Source organism: Chelmon rostratus, chromosome 11 (genome assembly GCF_017976325.1).
Source record: "Chelmon rostratus isolate fCheRos1 chromosome 11, fCheRos1.pri, whole genome shotgun sequence".
Lineage (NCBI taxonomy): Eukaryota > Metazoa > Chordata > Actinopteri > Chaetodontiformes > Chaetodontidae > Chelmon > Chelmon rostratus.
In genome coordinates, this window is record NC_055668.1 from 16,353,051 (window position 1) to 16,376,205 (window position 23,155).

Genomic DNA, 23,155 nt, shown 5'->3' on the forward strand with positions numbered 1-23,155 from the left:
AATCTTGGGCGTTTAGAGGACACTGTGCCGCAAATACGTCTAAAAATATTCTTTTTTCTATCACTCGAGAGCGAACGGAAAACAGTTTTTGATCTCGCAGATGTGAAACCAAATGACCAGACGTGTTATGTGAATAACACAGCGTGGCGTTTCAGATCAGAAATACTTTTGTTCCTTTGAAACGGCCCGGGAAGATCAAACAAATAATTGAGCACTCGGGGGACGATAAAAAGGTGACAAATTACGCCGTCTGTGAGAAAACCCGCTTCACACATCCGAACATTAAACCGCTTCTCAGCGCTGGATTACATTAGAAAGTTCTTGTATCAGTCTTACAGCTAACTTATATGGCATATCAAAGTATTACAGCTCTCAGGGGAGTGATCATCCACATCATCATCTCAGTCATTAAAAGTCAGTGAAAGTAACTTTTAATGACATGTTCCCTTGTTATTCTACTAGAAATAACTAGAAAATAATTATGTTTTAAAACCCAGTGGTAGAAACCATCCACTGACCTAGAAAATACAGAAAGTTTCACAGAACGTATTAAATATTTATCTCAAATCAGCTCTTATTACCTACACTAACAAGGTTATGTCTTTGCCTCTTTGTTATTATTTTCTACAAGGTATCTCAAAATGTATCAGTGGATTTACATGATATTAGCTGGACAGGTAGGCCTTAAGCCAGAGAACAATTCATTACATTTTGGTAGCGCTCCAGATCTGGGATTTCCACCATTCAACATCTATTGTTTTTAATCTCTAACTATGAATTTAAGGCAGATAGAAACTTGATTTCAGAGGCTGAAGGTATGTTTGCAGGGTCAAGGAATCGGTTTAACTCAGAAATGAATGAATGATGTCTGGCGGGCGGGTTTTGGCGGAGCCGTGCGCTCTTAAAGTCGCTCACAGTTTGATACAACTAAGCCTGACGCCTGTACGAGTCTGGGCTTCAGCCAGGTTTAGAGAGCTGCAGGACAGGAAAATGACGATCACAGGAGGGGATGTGCTTTTAATGCTTTTCATTTTAATGAAGTTTGCTTTCCTTTCTTTACCCCTGCCTCTTGGTTCCTTGCAGAAGCAGTAATTGCCTTACAGGGATTCTGAGGCAGAGCACCACTCAGTGAGACGCTGTCTTAGATATCCATCTATGCCTCTGTTCCTGGGGTAATTAAGGTTTGGAGTCACCTCAGAAGATATCGAGGCTGCTCAAACTAGCAGGCTTTGGTGATCTGTGGCGCAGTGTGGGGGGTAAATCAACAGCGGGCTAAACCGGAGTGCTGGAGTGCCCCAAGTCCTCTTGAGTGAACCTGTCTGAGTCCATTGGTGCTGTTTTGGCTGATGGAGGCATAACTGTTGAAAGAAAGGGGATATTTTTGTCTTTATTATGGTGCTGCAGAAGGAAATTACGCTTTATCAGCGTAATTAGCGCCATTAGGCTACCCTGGGTCATTTTAGGAGTGAGTCCTCTGCCATTCAAATATTAATGCTACAGTGCCGTTTGTTGTCAAGCAAATTAGCTGCAGCACACAGGCAATGAATCCCATTATAGAAGTGAATAGCTTTTACCCCTTTTTTTCCAGATACGCACAGTAAAAAATTATAGAAAATGAAGGCTGAGAATTATGCTATCAGTTATGATAATGTCAATAAAGGACAACATCTATCTATGATTAAGTAAGCAGCGTGTCCCTCTCAGCTCCATTGGAACCACAGCAACAGTTAATTGCTTTGTGCCTGAGACAGCCTTTTCAAGTACTTGGGAATTTGGCCTGACAGCACCCTGTACTTCTTCCAGCATCAAGCGAAACCCCAGTTGGGGCTTTGCCTTTTAGATCAGAGCCATTCTTCCTCTCGCTCTGCGGTGAGCGGGGCAGGCACTGAGCGCTGGTTAGGAGGTGCAGGGAGCCGAGAGCGGTCCAGCCAGTCAATGAGAGGGAGCCTGATTAACATTTTCATCTGCTGCTGGTGTAAATGACCAAAGCTAACGTCCGGGCGAGTGCTTGAATGACAAGAGCACAGCACAAGAATGGCACGCTGCAAAGCCTCTGGAATACAAAGGCCACAGCCCCATGGCCCCGAGGGAGGAGCTTTGATTTATTTACAAACTGTTGGGCTCTGTGATAAGTAACAGCAGCGGAGTCTAACGCTGCTGGTGCATGCTCATGTTGTTGCCAACATGAAAGCTGCTCAAGAAAGAACCAGAACTCTCATCTCCAGCGTCTCTCCCTGACAAGAGAGGCAGCTCATTTGTCCCAGACTATCTCCGCCACTGCCATCAGATGATCATCCTTCCACTGCTAGATTAAGGTGATGCGCTACACATATCAGCCTTTCAAAGGTGCGTGTGATTGGTTACACGTTTTGAAGTGATGCAAAGGCTTGATGCCAGTGCTTCTGACAAGTCACAGTCGCGAGTACAAACGCTTCCCTCTGTAAAATTTCGCCTGAAAAATCTCTTGACTTGTGCAGCTCTTTCGACTCCTCTTTGGTTCTGCAGCTTGCTCCAGCCTGTAACATTACATCTTGTTGTCAGTGATGAATCCTCATTGGCACACTCACATTCTAGCTTTCTCTCAAGAGGACAAAATCTGCCTCTTCTTCTTTTTTCTTTTTTTTTTTTACTTATTGCTTTGTAGGATTCAGATCAAAGAATTCGACCCACATCTCAGCGCAAATGAATCTGATCCAATCTTAATAACTCCTCGCAAAGTTCAGCTCGTCACCGCTCATTAGTCTCATTCATGCATTTCAACGTCATTTGCGGCGCTTACGCAACAGTCTGTCAGACGAAACCGAGTCATTTTTGTCATTTTTGTCATATCCGTTACATCAACATACTCGACATGTTGCCTCGTAAAGCCGCACGACGTCCTGCTGTAGCCAATTTTGGTGATCATGTCACCACTTTTCTCTGTGACCTGAAGATGATCCTTCAGATATTGAAGCCATGTTTATGCTTAAATACTCATGAATGTGAATGTTTAGCCAAAGGTTACTGGGAACAAAACAGGTATTTGCGATGAAGAAGTTGCTATGAAAACAATTCTTCTTGGAATTTGTCTGCAAAATACGGTTAAAGGATTGACTTCTTTGACCTCTACTATGTATGTTTCTTGTATATATTTGAATAACTTCATATAACAATCTAAAAGATTCATATCATATTTGAATATCTACTATTGCTTGGGCTATTTTTGTTATTTCAGGTATTGTTTTCTCATTAAAACAATTCAAATGTCTTAATCACATAAAATCATGATTGAAATACCTCAAAATTAACAATTAACACACTTGCAGATGTGGTTCCGCTCTGCAGCCTTTTAACAACACAAAGCACAGAGCAACACTCCTCACTGGAACAACCTGCAGTATGTTTTTGGCCAAATCTGAAGCACGAAACAGCCCAAAGCTACCAGCCACAGAGTGACGTTCCCTGTCTCCACTGCCCCAAGCTTCTTATTTTCTTGATTTTCCAGATAGCTGGTTCAGCCTGTCCACAAGCGAAACGAGACAGAGAGCACGAGAGCGTTAGTGACAGGAGGAGACGCAGGAGGAGACGCAGGAGGAGAGGTGACATCTTTTACTGCCATTATGTTTGGAAGCCCTCACTAGATGGCAGTGTAGTGTAGGAATATTGTTTGACAAGTTTAACCAGACATGCCATCATTTTAGAAACTTTTTCAGTCTCTCACATTCTGTGTGTGTGTGTGTTGGGTGGAGATGGGTGGGGGGTGGGGGTGTATAACAAAAATGCAATAACTGAACTCTGAGTTATGGCAGTATGGAGGAAGTGTGTGAGCCTCACCATTTGGATGTTTATGTTAAAAACTTGTCTTCATCTGAGCGTGACCTTTGACCTGGCTGGGTGCGCTCTTTGACTGTGGGTGTGGTTCAGCGATTGCAGAAAGCTCAGGAAATGAATGTTTTATCAGCCTGCGCAAGGAAAACAACAACGTAGGGTAGCGGAGGGGAAAAGAGAAACGTCTAAATTTAACTCATCAGCTGCTGCCAACTCAAATAAAATCATCTGTGGACAGTTTCCTGTTGGTTTCTCCTCCCAAACATCTGGATTTTCATTACATGGATGATATCTGTGTTTATTGCGAACATAAACATTATAGATTTCATATTGTAGAGGTCACAACGGAGCCCTGCTGATGATGAGCTAACACTCTTATTATTCGTATTTTGATAAGACACTGCCCCCAGACCCACCTATCATGGCCACGCGTGGTCTGCTTTCTCCCACATATACTGTTTGATCATTTCTCATCATGCGTGCATTTGCATTTGTAGTCAAAATGCTAATTTGCTGCCTATAGCTTGTAATTACCTCATATTCCTCCCTTCTACCCAGCCATAGCATGCACTCTTCAGATGCCCGACGTATTCAGGTGGTGCTGTGCAGAGGGAGAGCAGCACATCCTACACACTCACTGTAAGAGAGTATGTGGGAGGAGGTGATAGCGGGCAAGCGTTCACTGTGTGCAATGTCCTCCTCAACAGCAAAATTTAGAACATGAGGCACGCTCAATATGCAGAGGAAAAATATGCTTGGCAGGAGATTGCTGCAGTTTTCCTCCATTTATGGTTAGATACAGATCTGCAAGTAATTCCTGCTTAATAAAACATGTAGCATTACCTCCACGAGCTCGAGTTTTGAAGTGCTTTGTATCACATGCGATTTAGGGAGATTGCAGCAGGGAAGGATAAGGATATACACAATATGTATATATGTTGTGGGTGGAAGCTCGTACCTCCCATTTTTTCAGTCCAGTCCAGTCCCATCTGGAAGCTTGGTCTCCAGAACCTCCTCTGACAAGCCTGCCTGCTTTCCTGTGAGAATAGGCAGCCGCTGTCACAGAGGAGCCGAGGGAGTTCAGGAGGCAAAGCAGCAGTTGGCTCCCTTCTGGGAAAAACCAGATGACCCTCTTCAAAGTGATAATGTAAACAGCGAGCAACTGGTGGAACCGTGGGAGTTTGAAGTAAAACCTGAAGAATTCTCCTGCAGGATAAGAGTAGAAACGACCAACAATGTAAGTTGTTTTTTTTACTTTTTTACCCATTGTAGCAGACATTCGCTGGAGCTCGGATCAAAGCAAATAAGTTATGTGGCGTGGTGCATTTCTGTGATCTGCCGGCTTTGAAGCTTTGGGAGAGCAAGAGCGTATTTTCAGTGCACTGATAGCAGGTAAAGGGCACTTTATGATCCATGATCCAAGACGTTTATTAGCAAATTTCTTGTTTTTGTGAGATGATTTCCTTGAGTACATGAAACTAACTTTTCTGCTGCACGACTTGATTGCATCCATTTTCCCATCGTTTTCTAGATTTGACATCGTAGTAGGTCTTCATTGCTAAACTGGCCTGTGTGCAGCTGCACTGTCAGCTCCAGCTGCAGAGGCTTCAAACAGCTGCTTTCAATTAATGTCACCCTCTAGAAACATTACTCTGAACAAGGATTTGTTGACTTTAGATGTGGGGCTGGGGGAAGCACAGGATTTCATAATATGTGTGCCTGGTGATGTGAGTTATAGACAGCCATAAAACCGAAAAGGCAGGTCGAGACCCAAACCCCTTCACCCGTGCAAAGGATTTTTCCTGTTCCAGTGTGCATTTTTACACAGTTTTCATTTTATGAATTTTACGTAACATTAAGTTTTATGATGTCATCAGCTCTCACTAAATGAGTTTCATGATAAATGGCGTTCCTTTACTGCTCTACATTTGGATATTTGTAGTAAATGTCTGGTTTTGGTGTAAAGGTTAGTGGTTTACAGGGTTTTTACAGCGTTACTTAATTGAAAATCACCACCTCATATTCCCACGGCGTCGCTTTACAACGTGACAACATACAAAGGATCTGTTAGTCAGAGTTAAAGTGAACCACACACTAACCACTAGATCTCCAACATGGTGGCCATCCAAAGACAACCGCAGTAGGGACTACAGCCAGCTCCTCCACTTAAATAAACAAAGTCTGCCTCTTTCCACACCACTGCAGTGTGCGTATGCGTGTGTGATTGCGTGCATGTGTGTGCCGACGCAGTCCTGCACCCAAAAGCTGCGAAGGCACTGATCCAACTGTAACAATGTAAATTGTTTCAGGTTCAAAGTGTGCTCTGTTGTTGCCACCCACCCTGCTGTGGGAGTGTAGCAGGACCATTTTTAGCAAGTTGCAGGGTGATATATTCTGTGTGAAGTTATCAAAACAATGGCATTGTTTTGCAGCAAAAATAAAAACTCTTTGGAACAAGTTCTCCTCTCTCTCGAACTCGCCGTACTTGATGCAAAAGCTTTGCGTGCGAGTTTAGCTTAATGCAAATGTGTATTTTAATGTACAGTATTCCTGGAAAACTACAGTAGGGAAGCTCCCGTTACACGTGAAGGAGATGCAGCTACAGCCCTCTGTGCTCAGTAACCTCTGATTGTGTTTTGGACCAGTCCCAGCACATTTACATAATGCTCTGATCAGTCATTTAAATTGTCCAAGTCAGACAGTAGCTTTAATAAACACAGAGAGAACAATCTAAACAGGATTATATTAACTTAACTAGAAAATTCCCTCTGGGAAATTTTGAAAGGGACACGGGGTGTGTTGGAGCCGACAAAATTATCTACGTTTTAAAGTTTGAATGAAGTCTCTAGGACAAAGTATGGCCGAGCAGCGGACAATTGAAAAAGGCTGAAATTTGAGGAAATTTCCCCATTCATTTCTTTTGGGAAATTTATCGCAGTTGTTTGCGTCTTACGTCGGCCTTCGATGGTCATAGCTCGAAAACCGTAAGAGATATCAAAATGTGCCGAGGGTCATTTTGAGCCGACAAAATTATCTACGTTTTAAAGTTTGAATGAAGTCTCTAGGAGAAACTATGGCGAAGCAGCGGACAATTGAAAAAGGCTGCAATTTGAGAAAACAGCAGATATCAGAGGCAGTCAGTCCCTGATTAATGAACTGGTCCCAGCTGTGTTTCTGTGGCTTTCTCCTCTGCTTCATGTCTCTGTTAACATGAATTAATGAACTGAATCAATAAACATGAATGGAGCTAATGCTAACGGAGCTAACAGAGCTAACACTAACGGAGCGAACAGCTAACGGTGCGAATAGAGCTAACGGCGCTAACGCTAACAGAGCTAACTGTGCTAACAGAGCTAACAGAGCTAACAGCGATAACAAGGGGGCGGGGGGATGGGGTTTTCATTATGCATTTGTCTGTGTGTATGTGTTTATGTATCTGTCATTGTGTGTGACTGCGTATGTGTGTGTCTTCGTCTGTTTGTGTGTGTGTGTCTGCTTGAACTACACAAGCAGCCCAACCAGCTCCTACATGGAGATGTGTCTGGTATATGTGTGTCTGAATGTGTGTGTGTGTGTGTGCGTGTGTAACTTCTGCCCCACCTGCTGATAATTACCTCTGCACCTCTCCCACTGTTTACCTGTTCCTGTTCAGTTTTGACGTGCTTGTTTTTAATCACTTTTTAGCTGTTGGTTAGCTCTTTTTGTGTGTGCATTTGTGTGACTACTGTCTCAACCTCTTTGGCAAAGAGCTTTCTGAAGCTGAGTTTAACTGCTTGTTGGACGGAGATTGTTTTCAAACAATGCCCTTGTTTTGACTGAGCTCGTTAAGATAATCACTCTCAGGCTGGTTGTCCTGCAGATGTGTGTGCGTGGGTTATTGACCGGTGTGTGTGTAAATGACAGTTGCACCTGTCGTTAACTCTTCCCTTGAAAAGCGGCTTTTTCGCTGTCGGTTTCTTCCGAACAACTTGCGATTGTGACAAAACCGTAGCTGCTATCAAAAAACCGATTACACTGTGAGATGCGGACAAGTCTGGGCCAGATGTACGTGTGTTTTATGTCCAGATATTCTTTAGAAAAATGACAAAATGGTCGACTTAAAAAGACTCTGCGACTCAGAGAACAGGAGTTTGTATTGTATGCAGTGAGATTTGGGTTCGGCGAACCTCCTGAACTAAATCCTCTGGTGAGAGAACCGTACCTCGTATCAGAGTGTACTATAGATCATCGGACTCCCGAGAACTTCCTGAGTCCGACCATCTCCTCGTTTTATTCCTGACACAACAACTTTTCGTTTTATGGCGATCTAAAGACAGGAGGCATTTCTGCTTTGCTCACAAAACAGCTCTGAATTTTAACATGGGACTTAATGGGAGAACAGGAGGGCGCTGGCTGCACAAAACGTCTCACTATTTAAATTCAGTAAGTCTCTCAGCTTTTTCGAGGACATCACACGAAAGAGGACAAGTTTGTCTACAAACTGATCCCAAAATTATGCGTGTAGAGTGTAATTTGTGGCCGTAGCGACGAGAAAAAGAGAAGATTTTCAGATCGTTTTTAGACTCTGTGCCACTCTAGCACGCACTCTAGCACGAACATTCCGCGCAATACACACCCATTATAATCTCAAAATTTCCCGCCAAACGATCACTGTCATTGAACAGTGACTGATCAAAAACTATAGGACCAATCAAAATGTGGATGAACACACCAATAGACCAGACTTGGGTCTACATTTTAAAGTTGAAATGAAGTCTCTCGGTGAATGTATGCCTGAGCTACAGATGTTTGAAAAACTCCAATTTCAATCTTGTTTTTTTCACCGGTCCCATTCATTTCTTATGGGAAATTTATCGCAGTTTTTCGCGTCTTACGACGCGAAAAACTGCGATAAATTTGAGAAAAGTAATAGCACACCGATCCCGAACAATACGCACGTTTTGATATATAATTTGCGAGGGTTTTCTCAAAGCTGCGGGGCGAGTTTGAGGACGAAAACTTGGAGGAAGATGAAAAATAACTAGAAAATTCCCCCTGGGAAATTTTGAAAGGGACACGGGGTGCGTTCGAGCCGACAAAATTATCTACGTTTTAAAGTTTGAATGAAGTCTCTAGGAGAAACTATGGCGAAGCAGCGGACAATTGAAAAAGGCTGCAATTTGAGAAAACGGCAGATATCAGAGGTAGTCAGTCCCTGATTAATGAATTGCTCTCAGCTGTGTTTCTGTGGCTTTCTCCTTGTCTGTCTCTGTTGATCACCTCAGCTGTCTGTGTCTGCTTCTCTCCTCTGCTTCATGTCTCTGTTAACATGAATTAATGAACTGAATCAATAAACATGAATGGAGCTAATGCTAACAGAGCTAACAGAGCTAACACTAACTGAGCTAACAGCTAAAGGTGCGAATATAGCTAACGGCGCTAGCGCTAACAGAGCTAACTGTGCTAACAGAGCTAACAGAGCTAACGGCGTTAACAAGGGGGCGGGGGGATGGGGTTTTCATTATGCATTTGTCTGTGTGTGTGTGTTTATGTATCTGTCGTTGTGTGTGACTGCGTATGTGTGTGTCTTCGTCTGTTTGTGTGTGTGTGTCTGCTTGAACTACACAAGCAGCCCAACCAGCTCCTACATGGAGATGTGTCTGGTATATGTGTGTCTGAATGTGTGTGTGTGTGTGTGTTTGTTTGTGTGCGTGTGTAACTTCTGCCCCACCTGCTGATAATTACCTCTCTACCTCTCCCACTTTTTACCTGTTCCTGTTCAGTTTTGACGTGCTTGTTTTTAATCACTTTTTAGCTGTTGGTTAGCCCTGCTTGTGTGTGTGTTTGTGTGACTACTGTCTCAACCTTTTTGGCAAAGCGCTTTGTGAAGCTGAGTTTAACTGTTTGTTGGACGGAGATTGTTTTCAAACAATGCCCTTGTTTTGACTGAGCTCGTTAAGATAATCATCTCAGGCTTGTTGTCCTGCAGATGTGTGTGCGTGGGTTATTGACCGGTGTGTGTGTAAATGACAGTTGCACCTGTTAAACTCTTCCCTTGAAAAGCGGCTTTTTCGCTGTCGGTTTCTTCCGAACAACTTGCGATTGTGTCAAAACCGTAGCTGCTATCAAAAAAACGATTACACTGTGAGATGCGGACAAGTCTGGGCCAGATGTACGTGTGTTTTATGTCCAGATATTCTTTAGAAAAATGACAAAATGGTCGACTTAAAAAGACTCTGCGACTCAGAGAACAGGAGTTTGTATTGTATGCAGTGAGATTTGGGTTCGGCGAACCTCCTGAACTAAATCCTCTGGTGAGAGAACCGTACCTCGTATCAGAGTGTACTATAGATCATCGGACTCCCGAGAACTTCCTGAGTCTGGCCATCTCCTCGTTTTATTCCTGACACAACAACTTTTCGTTTTATGGCGATCTAAAGACAGGAGGCATTTCTGCTTTGCTCACAAAACAGCTCTGAATTTTAACATGGGACTTAATGGGAGAACAGGAGGGCGCTGGCTGCACAAAACGTCTCACTATTTAAATTCAGTAAGTCTCTCGGCTTTTTCGAGGACATCACACGAAAGAGGACAAGTTTGTCTACAAAATGAGCCCAAAATTATGCGTGTAGAGTGTAATTTGTGGCCGTAGCGACGAGAAAAAGAGAAGATTTTCAGATCGTTTTTAGACTCTGTGCCACTCTAGCACGCACTCTAGCACGAACATTCCGCGCAATACACACCCATTATAATCTCAAAATTTCCCGCCAAACGATCACTGTCATTGAACAGTGACTGATCAAAAACTATAGGACCAATCAAAATGTGGATGAACACACCAATAGACCAGACTTGGGTCTACATTTTAAAGTTGAAATGAAGTCTCTCGGTGAATGTATGCCTGAGCTACAGATGTTTGAAAAACTCCAATTTCAATCTTGTTTTTTTCACCGGTCCCATTCATTTCTTATGGGAAATTTATCGCAGTTTTTCGCGTCTTACGACGCGAAAAACTGCGATAAATTTGAGAAAAGTAATAGCACACCGATCCCGAACAATACGCACGTTTTGATATATAATTTGCGAGGGTTTTCTCAAAGCTGCGGGGCGAGTTAAGGGACGAAAACTTGGAGGAAGATGAAAAATAATAACTAGAAAATTCCCCCTGGGAAATTTTGAAAGGGACACGGGGTGCGTTTGAGCCGACAAAATTATCTACGTTTTAAAGTTTGAATGAAGTCTCTAGGACAAAGTATGGCCGAGCAGCGGACAATTGAAAAAGGCTGCAAATTGAGAAAACGGCAGATATCAGAGGTAGTCAGTCCCTGATTAATGAATTGCACTCAGCTGTGTTTCTGTGGCTTTCTCCTTGTCTGTCTCTGTTGATCACCTCAGCTGTCTGTGTCTGCTTCTCTCCTCTGCTTCATGTCTCTGTTAACATGAATTAATGAACTGAATCAATAAACATGAATGGAGCTAATGCTAACAGAGCTAACAGAGCTAACACTAACTGAGCTAACAGCTAACGGTGCGAATATCGCTAACGGCGGTAGCGCTAACAGAGCTAACTGTGCTAGCAGAGCTAATAGAGCTAACAGCGTTAACAAGGGGGCGGGGGGATGGGGTTTTCATTATGCATTTGTCTGTGTGTGTGTGTTTATGTATCTGTCGTTGTGTGTGACTGCGTATGTGTGTGTCTTCGTCTGTTTCTGTGGCTTTCTACTTGTCTGTCTCTGTTGATCACCTCAGCTGTCTGTGTCTGCTTCTCTCCTCTGCTTCATGTCTCTGTTAACATGAATTAATGAACTGAATCAATAAACATGAATGGAGCTAATGCTGACGGAGCTAACAGAGCTAACACTAACGGAGCTAACAGCTAGCGGTGCGAATAGAGCTAACAGCGCTAACGCTAACAGAGCTAACTGTGCTAACAGAGCTAATAGAGCTAACGGCGTTAACAAGGGGGCGGGGGGATGGGGTTTTCATTATGCATTTGTCTGTGTGTGTGTGTTTATGTATCTGTCGTTGTGTGTGACTGCGTATGTGTGTGTCTTCGTCTGTTTGTGTGTGTGTGTCTGCTTGAACTACACAAGCAGCCCAACCAGCTCCTACATGGAGATGTGTCTGGTATATGTGTGTCTGAATGTGTGTGTGTGTGTGTGTTTGTTTGTGTGCGTGTGTAACTTCTGCCCCACCTGCTGATAATTACCTCTCTACCTCTCCCACTTTTTACCTGTTCCTGTTCAGTTTTGACGTGCTTGTTTTTAATCACTTTTTAGCTGTTGGTTAGCCCTGCTTGTGTGTGCGTTTGTGTGACTACTGTCTCAACCTTTTTGGCAAAGCGCTTGGTGAAGCTGAGTTTAACTGTTTGTTGGACGGAGATTGTTTTCAAACAATGCCCTTGTTTTGACTGAGCTCGTTAAGATAATCATTCTCAGGCTTGTTGTCCTGCAGATGTGTGTGCGTGGGTTATTGACCGGTGTGTGTGTAAATGACAGTTACACCTGTTAACTGAAAAGCGGCTTTTTCGCTGTCGGTTTCTTCCGAACAACTTGCGATTGTGTCAAAACCGTAGCTGCTATCAAAAAACCGATTACACTGTGAGATGCGGACAAGTCTGGGCCAGATGTACGTGTGTTTTATGTCCAGATATTCTTTAGAAAAATGACAAAATGGTCGACTTAAAAAGACTCTGCGACTCAGAGAACAGGAGTTTGTATTGTATGCAGTGAGATTTGGGTTCGGCGAACCTCCTGAACTAAATCCTCTGGTGAGAGAACCGTACCTCGTATCAGAGTGTACTATAGATCATCGGACTCCCGAGAACTTCCTGAGTCCGGCCATCTCCTCGTTTTATTCCTGACACAACAACTTTTCGTTTTATGGCGATCTAAAGACAGGAGGCATTTCTGCTTTGCTCACAAAACAGCTCTGAATTTTAACATGGGACTTAATGGGAGAACAGGAGGGCGCTGGCTGCACAAAACGTCTCACTATTTAAATTCAGTAAGTCTCTCGGCTTTTTCGAGGACATCACACGAAAGAGGACAAGTTTGTCTACAAAATGAGCCCAAAATTATGCGTGTAGAGTGTAATTTGTGGCCGTAGCGACGAGAAAAAGAGAAGATTTTCAGATCGTTTTTAGACTCTGTGCCACTCTAGCACGCACTCTAGCACGAACATTCCGCGCAATACACACCCATTATAATCTCAAAATTTCCCGCCAAACGATCACTGTCATTGAACAGTGACTGATCAAAAACTATAGGACCAATCAAAATGTGGATGAACACACCAATAGACCAGACTTGGGTCTACATTTTAAAGTTGAAATGAAGTCTCTCGGTGAATGTATGCCTGAGCTACAGATGTTTGAAAAACTCCAATTTCAATCTTGTTTTTTTCGCCCGTCCCATTCATTTCTTATGGGAAATTTATCGCAGTTTTTCGCGTCTTACGACGCGAAAAACTGCGATAAATTTGAGAAAAGTAATAGCACACCGATCCCGAACAATACGCACGTTTTGATATATAATTTGCGAGGGTTTTCTCAAAGCTGCGGGGCGAGTTTGAGGACGAAAACTTGGAGGAAGATGAAAAATAATAATAATAATAAGAAGAAGAAGAAGAAGAAACGCGCGGGATAGTAATAAGTGACTCGGGGCTACGCCCCGAGTCACTGGCTCCTGCAGCTATTTCATAGCTGTAGGAGCCAGTGACTCGGGACGTTGCCCCGTGTCCCTAACTAGAAAATTCCCCCTGGGAAATTTTGAAAGGGACACGGGGTGTGTTCGAGCCGACAAAATTATCTACGTTTTAAAGTTTGAATGAAGTCTCTAGGACAAAGTATGGCCGAGCAGCGGACAATTGAAAAAGGCTGAAATTTGAGGAAATTTCCCCATTCATTTCTTATGGGAAATTTATCGCAGTTGTTCGCGTCTTACGTCGGCCTTCGATGGTCATAGCTCGAAAACCGTAAGAGATATCAAAATGTGCCGAGGGTCATTTGGAGCCGACAAAATTATCTACGTTTTAAAGTTTGAATGAAGTCTCTAGGAGAAACTATGGCGAAGCAGCGGACAATTGAAAAAGGCTGCAATGTGAGAAAACGGCAGATATCAGAGGCAGTCAGTCCCTGATTAATGAATTGCTCTCAGCTGTGTTTCTGTGGCTTTCTCCTTGTCTGTCTCTGTTGATCACCTCAGCTGTCTGTGTCTGCTTCTCTCCTCTGCTTCATGTCTCTGTTAACATGAATTAATGAACTGAATCAATAAACATGAATGGAGCTAATGCTAACAGAGCTAACAGAGCTAACACTAATGGAGCGAACAGCTAACGGTGCGAATAGAGCTAACGGCGCTAACGCAAACAGAGCTAACTGTGCTAACAGAGCTAATAGAGCTAGCGGCGTTAACAAGGGGGCGGGGGGATGGGGTTTTCATTATGCATTTGTCTGTGTGTGTGTGTTTATGTATCTGTCGTTGTGTGTGACTGCGTATGTGTGTGTCTTCGTCTGTTTCTGTGGCTTTCTCCTTGTCTGTCTCTGTTGATCACCTCAGCTGTCTGTGTCTGCTTCTCTCCTCTGCTTCATGTCTCTGTTAACATGAATTAATGAACTGAATCAATAAGCATGAATGGAGTTAATGCTAACAGAGCTAACAGAGCTAACACTAACGGAGCTAACACTAACGGAGCTAACAGCTAACGGCGCGAATAGAGCTAACGGCGCTAATGCTAACAGAGCTAACTGTGCTAACAGAGCTAACAGAGCTAACGGCGTTAACAAGGGGGCGGGGGGATGGGGTTTTCATTATGCATTTGTCTGTGTGTGTGTGTTTATGTATCTGTCGTTGTGTGTGACTGCGTATGTGTGTGTCTTCGTCTGTTTGTGTGTGTGTGTCTGCTTGAACTACACAAGCAGCCCAACCAGCTCCTACATGGAGATGTGTCTGGTATATGTGTGTCTGAATGTGTGTGTGTGTGTGTGTTTGTTTGTGTGCGTGTGTAACTTCTGCCCCACCTGCTGATAATTACCTCTCTACCTCTCCCACTTTTTACCTGTTCCTGTTCAGTTTTGACGTGCTTGTTTTTAATCACTTTTTAGCTGTTGGTTAGCCCTGCTTGTGTGTGTGTTTGTGTGACTACTTTCTCAACCTTTTTGGCAAAGCGCTTGGTGAAGCTGAGTTTAACTGTTTGTTGGATGGAGATTGTTTTCAAACAATGCCCTTGTTTTGACTGAGCTCGTTAAGATAATCATTCTCAGGCTTGTTGTCCTGCAGATGTGTGTGCGTGGGTTATTGACCGGTGTGTGTGTAAATGACAGTTGCACCTGTTAAACTCTTCCCTTGAAAAGCGGCTTTTTCGCTGTCGGTTTCTTCCGAACAACTTGCGATTGTGACAAAACCGTAGCTGCTATCAAAAAACCGATTACACTGTGAGATGCGGACAAGTCTGGGCCAGATGTACGTGTGTTTTATGTCCAGATATTCTTTAGAAAAATGACAAAATGGTCGACTTAAAAAGACTCTGCGACTCAGAGAACAGGAGTTTGTATTGTATGCAGTGAGATTTGGGTTCGGCGAACCTCCTGAACTAAATCCTCTGGTGAGAGAACCGTACCTCGTATCAGAGTGTACTATAGATCATCGGACTCCCGAGAACTTCCTGAGTCCGACCATCTCCTCGTTTTATTCCTGACACAACAACTTTTCGTTTTATGGCGATCTAAAGACAGGAGGCATTTCTGCTTTGCTCACAAAACAGCTCTGAATTTTAACATGGGACTTAATGGGAGAACAGGAGGGCGCTGGCTGCACAAAACGTCTCACTATTTAAATTCAGTAAGTCTCTCGGCTTTTTCGAGGACATCACACGAAAGAGGACAAGTTTGTCTACAAAAGATCCCAAAATTATGCGTGTAGAGTGTAATTTGTGGCCGTAGCGACGAGAAAACGAGAAGATTTTCAGATCGTTTTTAGACTCTGTGCCACTCTAGCACGCACTCTAGCACGAACATTCCGCGCAATACACACCCATTATAATCTCAAAATTTCCCGCCAAACGATCACTGTCATTGAACAGTGACTGATCAAAAACTATAGGACCAATCAAAATGTGGATGAACACACCAATAGACCAGACTTGGGTCTACATTTTAAAGTTGAAATGAAGTCTCTCGGTGAATGTATGCCTGAGCTACAGATGTTTGAAAAACTCCAATTTCAATCTTGTTTTTTTCGCCCGTCCCATTCATTTCTTATGGGAAATTTATCGCAGTTTTTCGCGTCTTACGACGCGAAAAACTGCGATAAATTTGAGAAAAGTAATAGCACACCGATCCCGAACAATACGCACGTTTTGATATATAATTTGCGAGGGTTTTCTCAAAGCTGTGGGACGAGTTTGAGGACGAAAACTTGGAGGAAGATGAAAAATAATAAGAAGAAGAAGAAGAAGAAACGCGCGGGATAGTAATAAGTGACTCGGGGCTACGCCCCGAGTCACTGGCTCCTGCAGCTATTTCATAGCTGTAGGAGCCAGTGACTCGGGACGTTGCCCCGTGTCCCTAATAAGAAGAAGAAGAAGAAACGCGCGGGATAGTAATAAGTGACTCGGGGCTACGCCCCGAGTCACTGGCTCCTGCAGCTATGAAATAGCTGTAGGAGCCAGTGACTCGGGACGTTGCCCCGTGTCCCTAATAACTAGAAAATTCCCTCTGGGAAATTTTGAAAGGGACACGGGGTGTGTTCGAGCCGACAAAATTATCTACGTTTTAAAGTTTGAATGAAGTCTCTAGGACCAAGTATGCCCGAGCAGCGGACAATTGAAAAAGGCTGAAATTTGAGGAAATTTCCCCATTCATTTCTTATGGGAAATTTATCGCAGTTGTTTGCGTCTTACGTCGGCCTTCGATGGTCATAGCTCGAAAACCGTAAGAGATATCAAAATGTGCCGAGGGTCATTTTGAGCCGACAAAATTATCTACGTTTTAAAGTTTGAATGAAGTCTCTAGGAGAAACTATGGCGAAGCAGCGGACAATTGAAAAAGGCTGCAAATTGAGAAAACGGCAGATATCAGAGGTAGTCAGTCCCTGATTAATGAATTGCTCTCAGCTGTGTTTCTGTGGCTTTCTCCTTGTCTGTCTCTGTTGATCACCTCAGCTGTCTGTGTCTGCTTCTCTCCTCTGCTTCATGTCTCTGTTAACATGAATTAATGAACTGAATTAATAAACATGAATGGAGCTAATGCTGACGGAGCTAACAGAGCTAACACTAACTGAGCTAACAGCTAGCGGTGCGAATAGAGCTAACGGCGCTAGCGCTAACAGAGCTAACTGTGCTAACAGAGCTAACAGAGCTAACGGCGTTAACAAGGGGGCACCATCACCTAAAGTCTGGTTTGATGTAATCTAGTGCTCAGTTATCATGTCTTTAAATTACTTTTAATGGCCTGACAATAAAAAAGTCCAGAGCTATGAAAGAATCCTGGGGGAAAATGAGCATGAAAGATAAAGAAATGCTGTTTGGGTTTTGCGTAGAGCGTAGAGTACTGTCATAGTGCTCAGTATGTGACTTTCTGACACAGCCTGACGATTATCATGGACTAATTGGTGAGTTTTGAAAATCATAGAAAAAGTCAATGAAATTCAGTGTTTTAAAGAGGAACTTCACCTGTTTGACACACAAATATCAGTTTGTTTGTCTTGTTTGAGTGCTGCTGTCAAAGCGGTATAATGTCGTCTGTGGCTCTGAAGGAGCTTCGAATTGAAGAAAATAACCCTGACGATGTCATTGTGATGTCATTAGGGTTATCTCATCTTGACAGCTTATAAAGTTTGTGTTTAGAACTGGGTCTGTGGCGTTTGAAAGATGGGCAGGTTGTCTAGGCAAGGACGGCCCAATGAAGCACACCACAGAGTTGCATCATGGGAAGGGTCGGATCCAGCATTTCTGTGGCTCTAATGTCTTGTTTCCACTGAATGGTACACCTAGACTTGGCTTGACTCACTTTGGTACCAGCTACTTTTCTCGATTTCAATCTCGACTGCAGATAGTACCCCCTCAATGCAGGCGGGCTGCCTAGCTGATCGTCATAGCGACACTGAGTGAAACTGCTGTGGCATCACCTTCAAGGTGACACAAACACACAAACACAGGACCGACGGAGGATATGAAGGTGAATGGTTTTTGTTGATTCTTGGTACGTGGCTGCTTGTCACAGCAAGGAGACAAACTTTGTGTCAGAAAAGGCTCAAGGCAGCGAGACAAAAGAGTGCCGAAAAACACGGGAGAGTTTAGGAAATCCGACATCACAGCACAGACGACGAGACGGCTCTGCTGCTTCGCGTCGAGCGAGTGATGATTCTCTCTGACTGATCAGCGGTCTGCAGTGCTTTCTCTTCACCTTTTAGTGTCGGCTCAGCTCACTTGGAAACTCGGCTGAGGTGTTGCCAGAAAAGCACTGATTACCAGGTGCTATCCAGTGAAAAAACAAAAAAAGAACAGTTCCACGTGAGCTGAGACGAGCCGAGGCGAGCCGTACCAAGCAGTGGAAATAAGGCAAAAGTCAAGTGTGGAGCTCAACTGGATCAATGTTTTCTTTTAATCTGTTTCTCAGAAGCCCCCAAACTGTAAAGTGCAAGACTAAATCACTGGAGTATGAAGTACATTTAATAACACAATTATTTCTCTAAATAAAATAATTAAGGCAGTGGAAAAGGTTAAATCCTCAGATGCTTTAATGGCCTTATTTTCCACTAATTACTTTACAATTCACATTCCATGCATGTCTGTACGTTATTATTATGTTGCTCTACCAGTTTGTAACGTTAACAAGAGTGCAGACCGTATCCTGGCCTCCTTCACATTCTCCCTGTACCCTTACTGAGCAGTATATCATGTACCTGTCAAAGGACAAAGATCCCTCAGCTTTTCCCTGCTCAGAGAAACCAGATAAAGCACCAGCAGCGGTGTCGTCATAAACCTCCTCAAACCCACAAGCAGCAGCGATGAGACCAAACCATGAGAGAGAGAGAGGATCCATAGGTCAAAGGTGGCTTCATGCATTCCTCCTTTGTCAGTATAGCATGTCTGCCTGCCACAGCACCAGACTTCTCTCTGGAGCTCAACCAAAGTGCAACCACAACATGGCATTGCTTGTTATTTGCGGTGCTGATGTCTCTCTCGCACACTTTACCGTGGATTAACACTAGTTCACACAACGTTACCTCATCTAGCACGATAGGTTGTCAACTTTCGCCTCCTCTTCCTCCTCCAAACCTCTCAGACGGAGAGTCAACTGTGACTTTTTCTTGTCTTGTCATAGTTTGAAGCCTCCTGTTAAAGTTGAAACTCCGCGGATTTTACACATCAAAGCGTGGAGTTAGAAAGTGGTGAGGTTACCAGACCTCTGTACCCGCTCCTCATCGCTGCTCGAGGCTAGAGGCCCGAGGCTACATTACACTCAAATCTCCAGCTGAACTGTCGGCGGTCGAGTAGGCACCGGGTTTTGACAAGAGGGAAGCGTGAAATAAAAGAGACCATATCTCTGTTTCTGCATGCTGCATCGATTCTGATCATTTTTAAAAAATTATCTTTTGTGAGTGTTATAGGAGCAGTGGTGGAAGAAATATTCAGATCCTTCATTTAAGTAAAAGTACGAATTTCAGAGGGATTGATTCAATAAACTAATATGTTTCAGATCAGGTCTGGTATGACTGAAAATTAGCATGCCATTCTTAGCGCTTCCTTCAACCAAGCTGGCACAAGAGCCACACGTCAGTTAATGTTGGAATCTCTTTGACGTATCTCCTAAAGATGGTCATTTCCCCTCAATCTATTCTATTATACAAGCTCTAGTTTGCATTGATTTCTCCAGGCAGCATCTGCATGCCTGCATGTGGAGGTTATTTCCAGTGGAGTAGCTGGTTTGTGGCAAGAAGCTGCACCTTTATCTGCGGACATCAATATCCTCGGCAGTAATCTGTATGAATGAGACGTCGACTAATAACATCTGACGTTTGGTCAATGCTACCAAGACAGACTGCCCTAGCTGAAAAGTTCAAATAGTCAGCAAGAATGCGGGGGCTGGCCGGTGGGAGGATGTTGTGTGTGTATGTGTGTGTGTGTGAGAGAGAGAGAGGGAGAGTGTGTGTGTGAGTGCAGACATTTAAGCTTGTATGTGGTTTCGGTGGGAACTCTGCCAGAAACAGAGAGGCAGGGTTTCAGGGTTTGAGGGGGGTCACACAGCTCCGGAGTGAGAAAGTTCTGCTTTTCATTACATCAACCCATATGTCCACATATCTGCTCCGCCTCCCAGACTCCACTCTGTTTCCTGGAATTGTTATATCAGTCAGTGATCCAATCCCTCTCTCTCCGACTCCCAAAAACCCAGATATTTGTGTGAGTGTGCGTGATTAAAGGCGTAATAACTCTGTGGGCTGGCAGGAGCGGGGTGCTGAGAAAGCTCAGAGATTCTCAGAGTTGCGTTCGCTGAGCTGGGAGTGCATTTGAGTCTTGCTCCGGTGCACTCTGGAGAGACTGACCAGCAACGCAGAAAAGAGTCGAGAGGTGGTGGCGAGAGTGGAGGAATCCCTGCTGTCTGAGCACAGACAAAGCTGCACGGCCCCACACGTGCTGTCATCTCCATCTTATTGCCCGTTTACAGTAAGAGAGACGATTCAATTCGCTTGAAGAAAGTCGCTGTGCGAGTGTTTCCTGAGTCAACCAAGCATGAGATGGCATTAGCTGGCGTTATTATCACTGTGTTATCATTAGGCGAAGATGTGCTATATGACTGTAAAGTTAAAAGTGGTCAAGTGGTGGGTAAATCTGATGCAAGTCCATTTAAATCAGAGTGTACATTAAGCACACGCTCACTGTGCACAGTGTGATGTGAACCACAGGATCAGAAATGGTGCAGTCTTTCCTCCATGAAGGAACATCTGTGTTTCATCGCTGTCAGAGTGCAAACATCCTATATTTTGGAAAACTTTTGTCTCACTTTTTGAAGAGAGCACTTGTTCGGGCTTTGAAGTGCTCTGCTTTGGTATGGCTGGGCCATATAGCTTTGATGAAAACCTCTGCTGAGGGGCTGCGGGAACACAGGAGCCTCAGTTATTTATGAAATGAAGTGGCAAGAGTTAATGAATCACACAGAGAGAGAGATACACAGAGAGAGGAAGAAGAAAAATAAAATAAAATAAAAAATATCACAGGCTTCAAATCCTCACCGAGAGCTGTTGCAACCCTGTAACAAGTTCCTTCTGGGATGTTAGCAGAGGGGATGAGGCAGAACCTCAGAAATAAGGTCCCTGAACCGGCAGCCCGTGCAGGAACAGCAAGCTACAGTGAGCCTAAAAAAGCTGGGCTGATCCTGAGTGGCCATTCCTTTGTCCCGCTGCATACATAAGGCCCAGCAGTGGGTGGATGAGTGAAGTCACATGGTCACTCTTCCTTTTTTCCCACACAAACACACCCACATCCTCCTCCATGCGTGCACACTCTCTTCACTCCTCTTCAACCGTGTGTTTACGCGCAGCGGGCAGTCCGCTCCGTCTGGATACCGGAGCTGCAGCAAGTTTGCGCACCGCAAGCTCTCCCTCGTTCTCCGCCACAATGTATCAGACCCGGGGATAACGCCCGTCCGCCTTCCACCCCGACTCTGGAGCCCGTGTCGCAGAAAATCGACATCTCACCATCCGGAGGCGCTTAATTCACCAACTGAGCTTTCTGTTCCAGGTAAATTTTCAACTTACAGTCACAGTTTGCCTCCCGGGGTCGTGTGCGCGCTTTGTGTTTGCTGAGCTTGAACAAGTCTCAAAGTGTAGCCTCGGCTAATGCGACCCCCCACTCCCAGGCTACTTTTTTGTGGTATAAATGGTTTCAAGTTGTAATTTGATGCCTCGCACCCAACGATCAGAGTAACAGGCTGTTGCTGCACCGGGAGGAAAAGTTTTATTGTGGTTTGGCGCGGCGGAGCTATCCCCTTCCCAGGCCTGAAATTTAATGTAAAGTAGTCCTGGCTTGATCTCCTGTATCCCTCCACCCCCAACGTACAGGTAACGCCGCAGCACCGACGGCGCTAACTGCCACTCACAGTGCATCATTTGCATGTGAGGCCCACCTTTTGTTCGGTGTTGACAAAGCTAAGCAGCCTCCGCCTGAACAGCAGAGGTGTGGAGACTGGTGCTACTTTCATCTCACACTCTCTGAGCTGGCCTCCATCTGTGTTGGAGAAGAGAGTTGTTGAGTGATGAAGATGTTCACATTCATTGTCGCCTTATTGAAGTGCGCTTCTGTAGGACACACACACAAAAAAAGCATCATGTCCACAGCAGCTGTGACTAAATCATCCTTCTCTGCACATCACCACTTTGCACTTGAAAGCAGCGTCAGTCATGTAACAATGTCCTCCTCGCTTTTGTCTCCATCCCTGTAATTACATGAGTCACCCTCGCACCCATGCAGTATCTTTTCTGCCGAAAAAGCCAACCCGTTGCCTTGACAGCCTGGATGTGAAGCAAGCTGATGCCTTTCTTATTCTTCCTCTCGCACAGCTTCCAGCGGACGAGTAGGAGGCCGCGCAGCCATCGAGATGAGCCTGGTGGAGGTGAGGCAGGCGGCGGGGTCCCTCACCCTGTCCCTGTCCAGCAACGACTCCAAGGAGCGCTACTTCGACCGTGTGGACCAGGGCGACCCCGACTACCTCCGCAGCAGGAACATGTCGCCGGACCTGAGGCAGGACTTCAACATGATGGAGCAGAAGAAGAGGGTCACCCAGATCCTGCAGAGTCCGGTACGTAGCCGGCAGCTCCATATGAGCGTCCTCCTACACACAAGCTTTTACTGCGGATGAGTCATGAGCAGCGCTTTTACAGCCGGAGAGGCTCTGCACCTTCATAAGACACACTGAGATGCGTTGTTTTTTCCTTGTTTATGTGAAGGTCATTTCATACACTCTGCCGCACTTAGACATGGTTTAGCTGTGTGTTGATGTTATCAAGGAGTGTAGTGTGCAGCTGGGTTTTAGCATCCACACATCACTTGTCTTCTCTTCGGTTTAGCACCAGTGTTATTACAAATTAAGTGTACTAAACTATATTTTTCAAAGGTAAAGGTGGACTGCATGATCTGAGAAATGTCTTAAAGACACGTAATATACACAATTGTAGCCAGAGCCTGAAGTCATTAAAGGTACGATGTGTAAGAAATGGCCGGATTTTAGTTTAAAATGTGAAAAAAATATGAATGAATTAACGTTATTATCGACAGAATGTGAAGAAATAACAGATATGACGTTATGGGAAAGATGTCTGCGTGTTGTGTTGCAGAGATATTGACTGAAGTTAGCATGCTAACCAGGCAGCCG

General features: G+C 44.3%; 1 protein-coding gene across 3 annotated transcripts in view; it reads left to right on the forward strand.

Annotated features, from left to right (window-relative positions):
- The first annotated feature begins 4,764 nt into the window (after positions 1-4,764).
- The window catches only part of add3b (adducin 3 (gamma) b), a 33,580-nt gene continuing 15,189 nt past the window's right edge, over positions 4,765-23,155 (forward strand). The window contains exons 1-3 of one of the 3 annotated variants that reach the window (XM_041946830.1): positions 4,765-5,044; positions 21,326-21,525; positions 22,344-22,582. In XM_041946830.1, coding sequence (XP_041802764.1) covers positions 22,382-22,582 — 201 coding nt within the window. In that variant the 5' untranslated portion in view covers positions 4,765-5,044; positions 21,326-21,525; positions 22,344-22,381. Of the gene's footprint in view, positions 5,045-21,175; positions 21,526-22,343; positions 22,583-23,155 lie in introns of those variants that run through there. The other 2 variants (XM_041946831.1, XM_041946828.1) reach the window with 2 other exon arrangements.